The sequence below is a fragment of the Muscardinus avellanarius genome (assembly GCF_963383645.1).
Source record: "Muscardinus avellanarius genome assembly, chromosome: 6".
Taxonomy (NCBI): domain Eukaryota; kingdom Metazoa; phylum Chordata; class Mammalia; order Rodentia; family Gliridae; genus Muscardinus; species Muscardinus avellanarius.
In genome coordinates this window covers 47146495-47164524 of record NC_137791.1, presented here as the reverse complement: position 1 = coordinate 47164524, position 18030 = coordinate 47146495, and the positions used below count along the sequence as shown (strand labels likewise).

General features: G+C 40.8%; 1 protein-coding gene across 1 annotated transcript in view; it reads left to right on the top strand.

The window, feature by feature from the left end:
- Positions 1-884: 884 nt before the first annotated feature.
- TET2 (tet methylcytosine dioxygenase 2) overlaps positions 885-18030 on the top strand; it is a gene marked incomplete at both ends in the record, with an annotated part of 36838 nt that continues 19692 nt past the window's right edge. Inside the window, 4 exons of the mRNA XM_080698006.1 lie at positions 885-4257; positions 6058-6148; positions 7465-7558; positions 8410-8618. Coding sequence (XP_080554132.1) covers positions 885-4257; positions 6058-6148; positions 7465-7558; positions 8410-8618 — 3767 coding nt within the window. The remainder of the gene's footprint in view (positions 4258-6057; positions 6149-7464; positions 7559-8409; positions 8619-18030) is intronic.

Genomic DNA, 18030 nt, shown 5'->3' with positions numbered 1-18030 from the left:
CATAGGCAGGTACCACCCCACTCAGCTCCTGAACTGTATTTTAGAACATTCACTTTTTAACAAATTGAAAGGAGGCTTGGCATGCTCTGTATGTGGGTGGGGTAGAGGGTACGGCAGAAACCAAGGAAAAAACCATTAAAAAAAACTTATACATCACATGACAGATTGGAGCTGTGAACTGGCAGTAAACATTCAAGAGCATATAGAAACCAGGCATGATAGCACTCAGCAAATCATTGTATAAATGAAATGCTAGGGAAAAAGAAAGGTTATCTTTCTCTATTAGCATTTTGACCAGAAAGAATTACTTCAGATATGCCTATAATTCCAGCTACTTAGAAGGCTGAGGTAGGAGAAATGAAGTTTGAGGCCAGCCTGGGCAACCGGGCAAGATACCCTGCCTCATACAAACAAGGCTGGAGACCGCACAGCGGTAGAGTACCTTTACTACAGAAGAGCAAAAGTCCTGGTTTTTTTAATTTTTATTTTTATTTATTTATTGTGTGTGTGTGTGTGTGTGTGTGTGTGTGTGTGTGTGTGTGTTACTGAGAATGGAACCCAGGGACATTCTACCTCTGATCTACAGCCCCAGCCCTATTTTTTATTCTTTACTTTGAAACAGGGTCTCAGTGAATTGCAGAGGGCCTCTCTAAGTAGCTGTGGCTGTCTGTGAACCACGACCCTCCTGTCTCAGCCTCCCTAATGCTGGGATTACAAGCATACGCCACCACGCCTGACTAGATTCCTCAATTATTTATGCAACAATATTCCTGTAAGATAATATTGGTGTTAAATACATATACTAATACATTTTAATTTTTGTCTTTGTGCTCCTTAGAATTCACTCAAAGGGCAGCCTTGTGGATGGCCCCGAAGCAAGCCAGATGGAACAGGACAGAACCAACCATGCTGATGGCAACACACTAAGTCCATTCCTAATACCACCACCTTCTCCCACCTGCCAGACAGAACCTCTGGCTACAAAGCTCCAGAATGGAAGCCCAGAAGTAAATGGAGACACCAAGTGTCAGTCCTTTAAAAGTTGCTATGGAATCCCCCCTATGAAGGGGAACCAGAGCAGTCGTGTGAGTCCAGACTTGACACAAGAAGACAGAGGGGATTCCAAGAACTTGCAGAATGGAGGAATAAAACGCACATTAAGCGAACCATCTCTATCCGGGCTCCATCAAAACAAAATACGTAAACTAGACCAAAACACAAAGGGAGAAGGAGAAAGCTTCGGGGAAAGCCAAGAAAGACATCCAGGTGAAAGCAGCAGTCAACCAAATGTCTCCGATTTCAGTGATAAGAGGGAATCTGCAAGCTCAGTGGCCCAGGAGAATGCAGTGAAAGATAACATCAGTTTTACCCCACAGCACTGCAATGGGTCTGAAAATTCAGAGCTTCAGATTCCAAATGAGCAGAAGGGGAAAAGTGCTAACTACCATGAAGAGAACATTGTATTGCTTCTTAAAAACAAGGCAGCGCTAATGCCTAATGGTGCTACAGTTTCTGCCTCTTCCATGGAAAACACACATGGTGAACTCCTGGAAAAGACGCTGTCTCAATACTATCCAGATTGTGTTTCCATTGCGGTGCAGAAAACCACATCTCACATAAATGCCATTAACAGTCAGGCTACTAATGAGTTGTCCTGTGAAATCACTCACCCATCACATACCTCAGGGCAGATCAATTCCCCACAGTCCTCCTGCTCCCAGCGGCCTCCAGAGCCAGCTGCAGCGGTGCCCGAGGCCTGTGAGGCTGATAATGCCAGTGGACCAGTTGCAGTGCGAGGTACCTGTCCCTTCCAGAAGCCAGAACAACCACAGCCACAAAAACCAGGCTTTGAGATATGCCCATCTCCTGCAGAGGACAGTACCGTCCAAGGAAACACGGAGCTAGTATCTGAAGAATTCTGTTCAGGTTCCAGCAACAGTTTGCAAGCTCCTAGTGGCAGCTCTGAACAGTATTTAAAGCAAAATGAAATGAATGGTGCTTACTTCAAGCGAAGCTCAGTGTTCACTAAGAATTCCTTTCCTGCCTCTACCACACCACCACCACCATCACAGTTGCTTCTTTCTCCCCCTCCTGCTCTTTCTCCTCCTCAGCTTCCTTCAGAAGGAAGAAGCACTCTGAATGATGGAGTTACAGAAGAACAGCATCACCACCCCAACCAGAATAACACAGCTCTTCTAAAGGAGGTGAAAATAGAGGGTCGATCTGAGACACCAACATCCCAGAGTCCTAATCTGTCTATACATGTATCCAACCCTTCCCTGATGCTTCCAGAAGGGCCTCAAAATAATTGTGTTAATAATATGCATGGCTTACAGATGCAAGAGCCAATGGCTGCCCCATTGTGTCCTGAGAAAACAAGACCAGTATCAGAACATCTCAAGCATGACCTGCCAGTGCTTCGAAGCAGTGGAGATTCACAGGACCATCAGTTGATGGGGCACAATGAGCAAGGGGTCCTGCATGAGGGCAACAAGGAACAAACACAGGACCTGGTGCTCCCAGCGCAGCACTACCCCAAACCAGGCTGGATCGAATTGAAGGCCCCTCATTTCCGTCAAGCAGGATCCCATCCAAAGTGCATTGAGGCCTCACTGCGCTCAATTCTGCAGTATCAGTCCAATCCCTCCAAACAGTACACTGGAAATTCCAACATGCCTGGAGGGCTCTCCAGGCAAGCTTACATCCAGAAGTCAATGCAGCCAGCCCAGAAGTCACAAATGTGCCAACCTGGGATGAATCAAGGGCAGTCTCAAGGTGTGGTGGACCAACAGCTCCAGTTCCAAAAACCCTCTCACCAGGTAGCTGTCTCCAAGACAGATGCTTCACCTGAAGCTGGTGTGGCGGCACTGTGTGCCCCTAGATTTCACTTTCAACAAAGAGTGGATTCCCCAGCAGAGAAACTCCTGTCCCCATTGTTAAAACAGCACTTGAATCAACAGGCTTCAGAGACTGAGCCGTTTTCAAACTCACACCTTTTGCAACACAAGCCTCATAAACAGGCGGCGCAAACACCACCATCCCAAAATACACGGTTTCCTCCAAACCAACAACAGCAGCCCAAATTACAAATGAAGAATAATGAACAAATGCCTCAGGCTTATCCTTATCCCCCAGGTCACAATAATCAGCAAAGAGAAGGATCATTCTTTGGCCAGATTAAAATGGAAGAAGGCTTTAGTGGTGAAAATCAGTATTCAAAGTCAAGTGAGTTCCAAACTCAAAATGCCCCAGCAGGATTGGAGCAAGTACAGAATATGAACAGTAGAAATTCCCCTTATGGTCAGATCTTGAAATCAAGTGCAAGCAAAGTACAGATTTCCTGTTCAAACAATACACACCTAGTTCCAGAGAATAAAGAACAAAATATAAGTTCTGAACTCTTTGAAGTAAACAAGACTCAAAATGTGCATCACATGCAATATTTTCCAAACAATGTGACCCCAAAGCAAGATATTCTTCACAGGTGCTTTCAAGAACAAGAACAGAAGCCTGAACAAGCTTCAGTTCTACAGGGATATAAAAGCAGTAACCAAGATGTGTCTGGACAACAAGCTTCACAACTAGCTCAGCAAAGGTACTTAACACATAACCAAGGAAAGGCTTTCCTCGTGCCTGACCAGGGAGGGAGTCACATTCAGACACCTCCCCAGAAAGACCTCCAAAAGCATGCTGCTCTAAGGTGGCACCTTCTACAGAAACAAGAACAGCAGCAAACTCAGCAGCCCCAAGCTGATTCTTGCCACAATCAAGTGTACAGGCCAATTAAGATTGAACCTGGATCCAAGCCCTATGCCTGTATGCGCCCCATTGCAGCACAGCAGGAAAACAAAACATGGAAAAAGATAACGAAGCAAGAGATTGTACCACCAAGCTGTGATAATGTGCAGCGGAAGAGCATCATTGAGACCATGGAGCAGCATCTGAAGCAATTTCAGGTCAAATCCTTATTTGACCATAAGGCTCTTACACTCAAGTCACAGAAACAAGTAAAAGTTGAAACGTCAGGGCCAGTTACGGTTTTAAGCAGAGAAATTAATGCTGCAGAACCTGATAGCCACATCCCAGCTTCAGAGCTGCAAGCAGCTCCTTCAGAAAAGACACCCACCAAAAGAACAGCTGGTTCTGTTCTCAATAATTTTTTAGAGTCACCTTTGAAATTACTTGATACTCCTATAAAAAATTTATTGGATACACCTGTCAAGACTCAATATGATTTCCCATCATGCAGATGTGTAGGTAAGTGCCAGAAATGTACTGAAGCACATGGTGTTTATCCACAATTAGCAAATTGATCTTTCAGATATGGAATTTTTCTTTTTTAAAAAAATATTGAGTGTGGGAGCAGTTTGCAAAGGCTCATAAAAATCTGGAGCTTACTTTTTGTCTTTAAATTCTAGATACTTGTGCCATGCAGGAGAAAACATCACTTACACCGCAGTTTTTTCCCAAAATATTGTGCATACCCATTTTTTTCTTTCAGAACCTTTAAAATATAAATGTATCTGTTTTAAATTAATCTACCCACTTTTTGAATATCTGCTCTTGAAGAGACATAAGCAGGAAAAAATATTAACATGAGAAAATAGCTGCCACAGGCAAACTCATGTAGAACCTTAGTTTAAAACAAGTTTAAGGTTGAATATATTAGTAGCTTCATAGGACTTCTAGATAATAATGAATTTATTATCTTTAGTCCTGGTGAGTTGGGGAATTAAGTGATAAAACTCTGAGTACTTTCTAAGTTATCCCTTTTTCCATTTATATGCTTGAAACATTGTGATTTATACTGGTTTTGATTTTATTTTCACATTAACATTTTATATTTTTGATAAAAATGATATATATTTAAAACAGTTACCTAGTTCAAATTCAGGATGGGTGATAGATCTGTGGAAATAAGATTTTTTTGCAAATGGATACAGATACAGATGTGGGCATGGAAGATTACAATTTTAGTTATTAAGCATGAATATGGTGGAACACGTTGGGAAAAGCAAATGTTAAATTAGTATGGTCAAGCCGGGCGTGGTGGTGCACGCTTGTAATCCCAGCATTTAGGAGGCTGAGACCAGAGGATCGCAGTTTGCAGACAGCCTCAGCTACTTAGGCCCTCAGGCCCTCTGCAACTCAGTGAGACGGGTTTCAAAATAAAATAATAAAAAATAGGGCAGGGGCTGTAACTCAGAGGTCGAATGCCCCTGGGTTCCATCCCCAGACCCACTCACACACACAATAAAAAATTAGTATGGCCAACGGCCCATGTGCCCATGTTATTCCTCTTCCTGTGAGTTTGCCCAAACCTTGTAGGATGATGTCAGGAAACCCCATACTGCCCCTCTTTGTGTGGTTATTAAGTTGCACTAAGATGGCACACCTGTCATAGATAACAGGTATAATTTTCACTCTCTTATCACCATTACCCTATTGTTCCACTCTTTGATTTTTGCTGATTTACAACCACCTCTCCTAGGCTTTGCAGGGTTTTTCTCTTATCATAAATTTCTCTAAAGTGCATACAAATATGGGTCTGGATTGAGTATCCTCATTTTCCAAACAGTAATAAAATGAGGGGAAACAATTGCACAAAATAGATCCATGACAGTGAAATGAATACTGTTCTGGGGATGGGAGAAGACAGGAAATTTTATTTTTTATTTTTTTTATCTTTTCATACCCAAATGGTAGGCAGGCTTTTGTAGGTAGCTTTGAAATTTTTCTTTTCAGTTTAAAGTTTAAGTTGCAGTTGGTATTACATATAATATAGTCTAATTTCTTTACTATTCTGTTGGATTTAAAATCATTTCTTAAAACATCTAAAATGTAAGTTAACAATATTTTCCAACAGCCACATGTACATATACTTAATTATTTGGCACATCTTCTAACAGATCAGTCCATCAATTTATTCATTTTAAAGAAAAAATCTTAAGTCACACAGAGCCCTTACTGTGCAGCTGGGGGATAATCTTTGTGGATGTAGCCTTTTTATTTAGTATAATTGAGGTCTAAAATAATAATCTTCTATTATCTCAACAGAGCAAATTATTGAAAAAGATGAAGGTCCTTTTTATACCCATCTAGGAGCAGGTCCTAATGTGGCAGCTATTAGAGAAATCATGGAAGAAAGGTAATTAACGCAAAGGCACAGGGCAGATTAACGTTTATCCTTTTGTATATGTCAGATTTCTCCAGCCTTCACACACAAAGCAGTAAACAATTGTAAATTGAGTAATTATTAGTAGGCTCAGCTCTTCCAGGGTTGCCAACACTACACACTGTGCTATTCACCAGAGAGTCACAATATTTGACAGGGCTAATAGTCTGCTAGCTGGCACAGGCTGCCCGCTTGGAGATGGATGCCAGAAAACCCAGGCACGACCTAGAATGATCCAGCCAGCCTTTCAGGCACAAGGTGATTGGCCCCGGCTGCAGAGAGGGGCACCACTGTGATGTCCCCACTAGATGAGAAAGTGTCAAAGAGGAAAGAGGGGAAGGAATCCTTGTGTTAGTGCTGAAAGTGCTTAATTATCGCTAAGGACATTTTCTCTTAAGATCAGAGCAATTGTGATATGTTGAACAGGAAGAGACAGATTCTATCTACAGCTGCCTTTTTTCCTGTCAATCACAGGTATGCAGTATTTGCCTGTATGCACAGTTAACTCCTGCTCGCAGAAAACTCTTAGCAACAGATGTAGGGAGGGCCTTTCCTATAGCTATCTACAGCTCTGAGCTGCTACTCTGCTAGGGTGTTTTCCAGGAAGAGGTAGGCAGAGTTAACCCAATACTCTGGATACATTTGGGCAGCAAGGGTATATTCAGTATCATTCTTGCTCTGTTTCCAAATTATACATTTCTAATTAACATGTGGAAATTCACTAGCTATTCACCCAGTGTCCTGGCAGAAGCGATGAATTTCTCAAAGTGCCTTTTTTCATTATTATTATTATTATTTTGACTAGTAAGCAATACATGGCACTTTGGTCCTAAAGGGAAATATAGTTGTCTATTTTAGAAATATCTTAATTTTGAAAATGGCTGGATGGTAGGTATTTGACAGGTCCATTTTTTAAAATGAGAAAACAGCAGCTAAATTCTTATGATTCCCCAAGTTATAAAATAGTTAAATTTAGCAAAAATGGAAAGCAAAATATTATATGCTTTAGAAGACTGAATTTAGCTACCTAACTTAAATTTTGTGCTTTGTGAACTTATATATAAAAATATGCTTTCCCACTTTTTACCAAACATGTTAAAAATAGTTTATTATAATTTTATTATATTTTGATATGGAAGAAAATAACCCAGTCTGCTTGGTTTAGACCTGTTTTGTTAAAAAATAAGTTAAATTTTCTCAGGATATGGTCATAATGTTCAGATATTTTGATTGCCTCTTGAAGTCATTTGCTAACTGTATGTACATGTATTTCTGTGGGTTTCTTCAAGGTTTGGACATAAGGGTAAAGCTATTAGGATTGAAAGAGTCATCTATACTGGTAAAGAAGGCAAAAGTTCTCAGGGATGTCCTATTGCTAAATGGGTAAGTATGACTGACAGTGCCTTTGGCCTTCACTCCTGGGTACTGAGAGAGAGAGAGAGAGAGAGAGAGAGAGAGAGAGAGAGAGAGATTGTGTGTGTGTGTGTGTGTGTGTGTGTGTGTGTGTTGTACTGGGGGTGGAACCCAGGGGCTTTTCTACCTCTGGGCTACCCTCCCAGATCTAGTTTTTTTTTTTTTGCAGGTCTGAGGGTGGAACCCAGGGGCATTTGACCTCCGAGCTATACCCCGTGCCCTAATTTTTATTTTGAAACCGGGTCTTGCTGAGTTGCAGAGGGCCTCACTAAGTAGCTGAGGCTGTCTGCGAACCGCCATCCTCCAGGTCTCAGTCTCCCGAATACTGGGATTACAAGCGTGTGCCACCACGCTCGGCCTATATTTTCTAATTTATTTGAAAACAGGGTCTCACTAAGTTGCTGAGAGCCTCACTAAGCAGCTGAGGCTGGCTTCAAACCTGTGTGATCCTCCTGTCTCAGCCTCCGGAGCTAGGGGATTACAAACCACCATACCCGACAATCCTGGACACTTTGTTTCATTAACCTTGAGAATTGAGCTATACAAATTAAAGTCATGCCAGTTGAAAGGAGTGCTGCCTATATTTATTGTTTCATGTTATCTCTTGAGATGACAGATTAGTTTTAAATTTATAAGCAAACTATTTACTTGAAAGAAGTTAGTGGTGAGGTAGACTGCTTTGCTTTTACCTGCCTTTAAAAAAGTCTTGCTTTAGGGGCCGGGCATGGTGGCGCACACTTGTAATCTCCGAGCTTGACGAGTGACTCTGTTCTGTTTGGGCTGGGTTGGGGGATGTCTGGCTGACACCACGATCCACGCAGGTGATTCGCAGAAGCAGCAAGGAGGAGAAGCTGCTGTGTCTGGTGCGCGAGCGAGCTGGCCACACGTGCGAGGCGGCGGTCATCGTGATTCTCATCCTCGTGTGGGAAGGGATCCCGCTGCCCCTGGCCAACAGGCTCTACAAGGAGCTGACCGAGACGCTGCCGAAGTATGGCGCGCTCACCAACAGGCGCTGTGCCCTCAACGAAGAGTAAGTGCGCGGCTGGCGGGGAGAGCGTGGGGCCTGAAGTTTCACGGTGTGAAAGTGGGCGCCAAAAAGCTCATTTCATAGGCAGTGTGACTGTTTGCTAACACGAATGAGTGAGGTGATTTCACCACTCGTTTATACTCGAGGTAGCCATCATTGAGGATTTTCCTGGTTGTCCAAGGATCTATACCCACATGGCCTCAGTTGTACCATAAATTTGGAATTATTTATGTCTTTGTGTGACAACTGACCACTCTTGTGCCTGGCCACATTCGGAAGCAGTGACACCACTGCCTTATTCTGCATCTGAAACAATGAATGTTTGATGAGAACTTTGGGATTCTCAGGTCAGGGACTTTTAATAGATATCTCATATACATAGATGTATGTATGATATGTGTATATGTATGTGTGTATATATATATATATTTGTTATATACAAAAAAAGATTTATAGAAGTTCTGTAGAAAAAAACTACTTTTACTTTACTTCCATTCAGTCTAGTTCATGATTTCCTCAGTAGTAATCAAATTGCTTCCTTTTTTTTTTTTTTTTTTTTGGTGGTACTGGGGTTGAACCCAGGGCCATTCTCTCCAGCCATACATTTTATTATTTAATCTGAAACAAGGTCTCACTAAGTTGCAGAGGGCCTCACTAAGTAGCTGGGGCTGCCTGTGACCCTGCAATCCTTGTTACTCAGTCTCCCAAGTACTGGGATTATAAGCATGTGCCACCTGGCCTGGCTTTCTTTCTTTCTTTTTTTTTTTTTTTGCTGCTAAATAATTGAAAGATAATTAGCTATGGACATACATTATTTCCTAGGAATATAAAAATTAGAAATAAGGTAGCAAGGGCAAGGGTATGCAGTTAAATATAGTGAATCTAATTGTTAATACTGGTTTTTTTGTTTAATTTTCTCTACTTTGCAAGAAGCCAAGCTTATAATTTGCTATTCCTTTTTGCTATTCTCTGCTGTGCCATTCCTGCCTAATACTAAAAATGTTACACTGAAATAATCAGTAGTTACTTTGCTCACAGTTGGTTCAAAGATAATTCTAGATTTTTGTCTTTGGTTTACCTAGCTGCATCCACAAAACTACAAGATAATTTGCTCAGCAGAAATAGTCATGGTACTTTTTGTAACAACTATTGCTAACCAAATTTGTTCTTTTGCTGACTCTATGTATGGTTTTATTATCTTTAACACAGGTTCTCTTTCTAAGTGGGGTGGGAGAAAATCAGTAATCAGCGGTGGCCCACGCTTGTAATCAGCTTGTAATCCCCACGCTTGGGAGGAGGAGACAGTAGGATCACGCAGGTTCAAAGCCAGCCGTGCTGGTTTAAGAGACCCTGTTTCTAATTTAAAAATATATATAGGTCTGGGAGTATAGCCCGAAGGTAGAAGGGTTTCCAGGAACCCCAGTACCACCAAAAAAAGGTTAGGCAGGCCACACTTAATAATCCCAGTATTTGGGAGGCTGAGACATGAGGATTAAACGTTCTTGGCTAGCCTCGGTTAACTTAGGCCCTTTGCAACTTAGTGAGATCCTGTTTTAAAATACAAAATAAAATAGGGCTGGTGGTATAGCTCAGAGGTTTAATTCTCCTGGGTTCAATCCCAAGTACCCCCCCCCACACACACACACAAAAGGAGGAAGGAAGGGAAGGAAGAGGAAAAAGTTATCATAATTACTATTATTATTTTGCAGCACTGTGGATGGGACACAGGGGCATTCTACCACCCCAGCCCTATTTTTTTTTAAATTTTTTTATTTTGAAACAGGGTCTCTGAGTTGCAAAAAGCATCACTAAGTAGCTGAGGCTGTCCTAGAATCGCGATCCAACTGTCTCAGCCTTCCAAATTTTGGGATTACAAGTGTGTGCCACCACGCCCATCTTGCAAGTTATTCTTTATATATGAAAGTGTGACTTGGATTTCTATGATAGTTGCAATCCAAAAATTCAATTGCATGTGCTTGGCTGCTGTCAATTCATTTTTGCAAATGATTAACTGGAGGCAGAAGTTGCCAGTTCGTAACATGACTTGCAAAGTGATGAACTGCTTTAGGCATAAAATACCTTTTTTTTTTTTTTTTTTTTGGTGGTACTGGGGGTAGGGAGCCCAGAGGCTTTCTACCTCTAGGCTATACTCCCAGACCCATTTTATATTTTATTTGGGAACAGGGTCTCACTAAGTTGCTGAAAGCCTCACTAAGTAGCTGAGGCTGGCTTCGAACCTGTGCGATCCTCCTGTGTCAGCCTCCCAAGCGCGGGGATTACAAGCGGGGATTACAAGCGTGTGCCACCACGCCTGGCTTGCATTGTTTTTGAAGTAGTATTCCTCTTAACCTGATGTCTTGAAGTTCCAAATCAGAAACCTTTATGAAAAGTGAGTTTATACAAACTTTCACATTCATTGTTCACTAATTCCATGTATCCTCCGGTATTTTCCCTTAATATCCTATCAATGTTTATACTTGAAATCTGACATATATTTTTTGATGGTACTGGGGTTCCTGGAAATCCTTCTACCTCCGGGCTACACTCCTAGACCCATTTTTATATTTTTATTTGGAAACAGGGTCTCTTAAGCCAGCGCGGCTGGCTTCAAACATGCGTGATTCTGTCTCAGCCTCCCAAGCGCAGGGATTACAAGCGTGCGCCACCACGCTTGGCTATATAGAGAAATTTTATAAGAAAGTCTTTAAATTTTGTTACTTTGAATTTAAAAACTACGAACAATAATTGTATTGGAGTCAAAAAAAGGTTTTAATTCGTCCAACTGGCCCAAATGCACAAAATAATACATAAAAGATAAATTTCAAATACACTTTAAAGACCGAGCTGTACACTTTTGATTTTTTTTCTAGAATTTCAGAGTAAGCATCTCTAATTATTTAGATAATATTGAAGCTAGAATCTCTGCTTACTTAGAACAATTTTCCAAAATACTTTTTTAAACATTTAGGAAATAGATGTTTAAAACAGTTATCCAATGGCAATAGAGACTTCACCCAGAAATAGCTTTAAAGTTTCTCTTCTATACCATAAATAAGTTTTATTTTATGGCTGTTAGAAGTTATGACTTCCTGCCAAGAATAGAGAATAATGTGATACTGGGGCTGCTGACTTAGTTTTGGATAAGGTTGTGTAAGCCTCATCCCGAGTTTTAGTTTTGGATAAGGTTGTGTAAGCCTCATCCCAAGTTCCTCCACGCTCCCCTAACTCCCTGTCGCCACCCACTTTGTGCTCGGGCAAGAACTAAGAGCATCGTACAGTGAGAGTCAGAGGCTGGATTTTTACATTTCTTTGAGTCAGTTCTGCTGATTCTCCTTTAAAGATTTCCCTTCCAAGATTTCTTTTCTTTTTTTTTTTTTTTTGTGGTACTGGGGGTGGAACCCAGGGGCTTTCTACCTCCAGGCTATACTCCCAGACCTATTTTATACTTTATTTGGAAACAGGGTCTCACTAGGTTGCTGAGAGCCTCACTAAGTAGCTGAGGCTGGCTTCGAACCTGTGCGATCCTCCTGTCTCAGCCTCCCAAGCGCGGGGATTACAAGCGTGCGCCACCACGCCCGGCTTCCAAGATTTCAGTTGTATGACTGAGACTAACCAATACTTTTCTGGCAAGTAGGAGTTGTGGGAGCAAATCTGCAACCAAAAGGAAGTCAAAGCCAGAAAGCCTTCTGCTGTTGTGGATGATGTTAAACACATTAATAAATTTTACAGTATAAAAATGGTCAAACATTCCTAAAAGGAAGAATTCAGTACAATGAATCCCATGACTCACCTATAACTTCAGCATTATTCAAGATTTTTACCAATGTTTTATGAAATTTCTCCAACCCTCCTCTCCCACTTTAAAGAAAAGCAAAGAGACCACATTGTCTCCCCTGTAAACATGTTAGCATATATCTCTAAAATCTAGCGATGTTGTCATCATTTATCTCAATTTGGCAATACTTTTTTAACAATAATCTGACTCTAAGCCAGACACAGTGGCACACACCTGTAATCCCAGTTCTTGGATGGCTGAGATAGGACTCCAAGTTTGAGGCCAACCTCAGCAATTTAAGAAGATTCTATCTCAAAAAATAAATTAAAAATAAAACATTTCTGTGAAAATTCACTTAAATAAAATTTACCCATTTAAATTATATGATTCAGCAGTCTAGCATATTCACAAAGTTATGTAGCCCTCATCTTCATAGGTGAAAATATTTCTGGGATATTTCAATCACTCCCCGAAGTCAACCCCAAATCCAGGCAGTTACTTCTGTACTTTGAAGTGGCAACCACAAGTAACTTTGTGTGTGTGTGTGTGTGTGTGTGTGTGTGTGTGTGTGTGTGTGTAGTACTAGGGATGGAACCCTGGGGCATTCTTTCTCTGAGCTGTACCCCAGCCCTATTTTATATTTATTTTGAAACAGGGTCTCACTAAGTAGCTGAGGCTGTCTGCAAACCACAATCTTCAGGTCTCAGCCTCTCAAGTACTAGGATTACAAACCTGTGCCACCACACGCAGTTTACCAGTAACATTTTGATCTTCATGGTGGCTAGAATAGGTCTTTGCCTGTTGGGAGCTTTTCATATTAGTAGACTAATGTAATACCTCACCTTTCTGAGTTCTTTCATGTACTTCAGTGTTGTCTTTTTTTAATGGCTGATTAATATTTCAAGGTGTGTATTTGTGTGTGTGTTTTGTGATTATGTGTATATATCATATTTCCTTTATCCATAGATCAGTTAGTGGACATTTTAGTTTAGTTTTTAAACTATTATAAGTAACGCTTCAATGAACACCAATGTACAAGTTTTTATGTGGACATATGTTTTCAATTCTATTGGGTATATATTAGGAGTAACATTGTTCTTCATATGGTAATTTTGTATTTAACTTGAAGAATTGCTCAGTTGGTTTCCAAAGCAGCTGCACTATTTTACATTTTTAACAATAATGTATCCACATCCTGAGGAAAACTAGTTACTTTCCCTTTTTTTTTTTAGTACTGGGGTTGGAACCCAGGGACTTTCTACCTCTGAGCTTTACCTCCAGCCTTATTCTTTATTCTTTATTTTGAAACAGGGTCTCACTGAGTTTCAAAGGGCCTAACCAAGTAACTGAGGCTGGCCACAAACCGTGATCCTCCTGTCTCAGCCTCACAAGTGCTGGGATTACAAGCGTTCACCACCACACCTGGCTTAGTTAATTGTCTATTTAAAACATAATCATCCCAGTGTGTGCTACTTATGTCACAAGGTTTTGATTTGCATTTCCCTCATGTCCAGTGATGTTGGGCATCTTTTTTATATATGCATTGACTATTCATATAGCTTCTTTGTAGAAGAGCCTAATTAAATCTTTGCCCATTTTTAAGTTGTGCTCTGTTTTGAATTATCAAGTCCTTTATGTATTCTGGATATTAGTATTCTTTGTAGATTTTTCTTCTATATAAGAGGTTGTATGTTCAGCTGATAGTGTCCTTATAGCACAAATGTTTTAGTCTTGATTAAAGCAAGGTCTATTTTTAGGTGGTTACTTGCAGTTTGCTTTTTTTTTTTTTTTAAATTTTTCTTACAGTTGATCCCAGGGGCATTCTACTTCAAAGCTACACTCCCAGCCTTTTTAATTTTTTATTTTGAAAGCGAGCCCTGCTAATTAGCTGAGGCTGACCTTGAGCCTGTGATCCTCCTGTCAAGTATACTGGGTCATATATCACCATGCTCAATGCTCCTTTTTATTTTTTTATTTTTATTTTTTTTTGGGGGGGTGGTATTGGGGGTGGAACCCAGAGGCTTTCTACCTCCAGGCTATACTTCCAGACGTTTTTTTATATTTTATTTGGAAACAGGGTCTCACTAAGTTGCTGAGAGCCTCAATAAGTAGCTGAGGCTGGCTTCGAACCCGTGCGACCCTCCTGTCTCAGCCTCCCAAGGGCTAGGATTACAAGTGTGTGCCACCACACCCGGCTGGATTCAGTCTTTTAATTGTAGATTCAGAGTCAGTTCTGTCATTTGTACCTTTCTAGAATTTTTTAATTTTTGCTTAGATCATTTCATAATTTTTATAGTGTTCTCTTTTAATTTTTTTATTTGCATAAAGTCAGGAGTATCTCCTAATTAGCCCTCCTCCTCTTTCCCATTTGTTGTACTGGAAATTGAACCCAGGGCCATTCAACCTCCAAGCCTACATCTCCAGACCCCCTGTTTTTTAATTTAAAAAAAAAATTTTTTTTTTGGTGGTACTGGGGGTGGAACCCAGAGGCTTTCTACCTCAGGGCTATACTCCCAGACCTATTTATAATTTTTATTTGGAAATGGGGTCTCACTAAGTTGCTGAGAGCCTCACTAAGTAGTTGAGGCTGGCTTCGAACCCGTGCGATCTTCACCACGCCCGGCTTTTCAATTTATTTTGAAATGGTCTCACTAAGTTGTGATGGGCCTAAATCCTGAGGCTTGCCACAAACCTGTGATCCTCCTATCTCCACCTCTCAAGTACTGGGATTACAAGTGTGTGTCACCACACCCAGCCCTACAAAAATGTTTTCTAATTTTCTGACACATAATTATGTAATAATATGCCATTTTATTTCCACATATTAGTTATCCAAATTTTGTCACAACTTTAATTTCATTGTCATTAGAGAACACTGCATACAGTTTGTCCTGGAGAACGGCTCATGTTCACTGGAAGAATGTGCTTCTTCTGTAATTTGATGGAGTGTTGTAGAAGACCATGAGCCGGGCGGTGGCACACGCTTGTAATCCCCGCGCTTGGCAGGGTGAGACCACGGGTTCAAAGCCAGCCTCAGCTACTTAGTGAGGCTCTCAGCAACTAAGTGGGACCCTATTTTCAAATAAAATGTAAAATAGGTCTGGGAGTATAGCTGGAGGTAGAAAAGCCCCTGGGTTCCATCCCCAGTACCACACACACAAAAAAAGACTATGTCTCTACTTGGTTTAGTGTTTAAAATTGAATTTTAATTTGTCTTTAATTCCTTTTTTATATATTTTGGTGCTGCCGTTAGGTATATGTATGTTACCTCAGTATTCAATTAGTGGTATCGGGGATGGAACCTAGGAGAATTCTGCCTTTAAAGTGTCTAAGTTGGCCGGGTGTGGTGGCGCACGCTTGTAATCCCCGCGCTTGGGAGGCGGAGACAGGAGGATCGCGCAGGTTCGAAGCCAGCCGCGCTGGCGTAAGAGACCCTGTTTCAAAAATATAAAATAGGTCTGGGAGTGTTGCCCGGAGGAAGAAGGGCTTCCAGGAACCCCAGTACCACAAAAAAAAAAAAAAAAGTGTCTAAGTTGCTGAGGGTAGGGTCTTGCTTGGTTGCTAAGGCTGTCCTCAAAGCTGTCATTCTCTTCTCCGTAGTCCTTGTCGCATTTTATTATTTATTTTTTGAAAGATACATAGAAACAAATTTTAATTGGATATCATTTGATATTTCAGTTTCAATACATATTGTGCAATGGTTAAATCAGGTTGAACATATATGTTATATGTTATATATGTATATACATATATATGTCTATGTATTATACACACACGTGTGCGCACACACACACACACGTGTATCATTTCCTTCTATTGTTTTGCTGTTGGTACTGAGGATTGAATCCAAGGGCATTTCACTAAATTGCTAAGGCTGGCCTCAAATCTGTAATCCTCTTGTTTTGGCCTCCCAAGTACTGGGATTATAGGCTTGTACCACCACACTGGCTTATCATTTCTTTATGGTGAAAACTCAAATCTTTTCTAGCTTTTTGAACTTTACAGTACATAATTGTTATCTATAATTGTCCTACTGAGCATAAAACACCAGAATTTCTTAATCCTATGTAAAGTTCTAGCACTTAAACGTGCAATCCCACTGTCTTGGTCTCCATTATTGCTGAGGACACATCAGCTGCTAATCATATTGAGAATTCCTGGTCTATGATGTGTTATTTTTGCAACTTCCTCTTTCATATTCATTTACTTATTGCATTTCAACCTCCAAGCAACTCCCCCAGCCCTTTTTATTTTTTGTTTTGAAACAGGGTCTTGCTGGGTTGCTGAGAGTGCCTAAGTTGCTGAGGCTAGTCTCGAACGTGTGATCTTCCTTTCTCCCAAGAACTGGAATTACAGGCATCTCTGCCGTGCCCAGCCTTTCTTACAGCTTCCAGGGTTTCTCGTTGCTCTTAGCTTTCAGCAGTTTAGTTATGATGTGAGTAGGCATGCTTGTCTTTGAGTTTATGCTAGGAGGAATAGTTGAGCTTGAACATAGAGATGAATGAATGATCATCAGTCTTTGTTTTCATTCTGTGTTCACTTTTACTCCTGCTCCTTCTCTTTGGGACTCCATGATACATATTTTGGCGGTGGATTTTCTGCTATCCCAGAGCTCTCTAAGGCTCTGTTTAATTTTATTTATTTAGGCTGAGAAAACCAAAAGAAAAAAGATTTTAATTGACCTATATTCAGTCTTTCCCCGCCTGCTCAAGTCTGCTGCTTACTCTAATGATTTTTTTCACTTCATTACACTTTCATCTCCAGAATTCAGTTTGTTCCCTTATAATTTTTTTCTGTTTGAGACACTGCTTTCCTAACTTTTAGTTATTTAAGCACAGTTTTCTCTACTTCTTTGCACATGATTGAAATAGCAGACTTAACATGTTTGTCAGGTGGTCTAATTAACATCAGGACTTCCTCAGGGATAGCTTGTATTGATGAATTTTTCTTCCTTTATATGGGCCATACCTAGTTTCTGTGTATGTGTATTGTTAAAATTTGAGTATTTTAGCTAGATGTAGTGGCACCTGTCTGTAATCTCAGTAACTGGGAGGCTCAGATAGGAGGATCACAGGTTCAAAGCCAAATGCAGCAACTTTGCAAAGGCCTTTTCCAAAATAAAAACATAAAAAGAGCTGGGATTGTAGCTTGAAGGTAGAATGCCCCTGAGTTCAATCCCTACTATTAAAAAAACTAGGTATTCATTTACTTATTTATTTAGTATGTGCATAAAGTGGTACTGGGGATCAAACCCAGGGACACTCTACCTCTGAACTATACTCAGCCGTTTTCTAAATTTTTTGGAAAAAGTCTCGCTAAATTGTTGTGTCAGCCTTTCAAATACTGAGATTACAGGATTACAAGCATGTACCACCATGTCCCACACAACTGGCTTGGGAAAATGTGATTTCCCAAGCCAGGCATGGTGGCGCATGCTTGTAATCCCTGCGTTTGGAAGGTGGAGACAGGATCGCGCAGGTTCAAAGCCAGCCGCGATGGCTTAAGAGACCCTGTTTTCAAATTTTAAAAAAATATAAAAAATAGGTCTGGGAGTGTAGCCCGGCAGTAGAAGGGCTTCCAGGAACCCCAGTACCACCTAAATAAATAAATAAATACTCATAAGACTACTTTTCTAGGTTG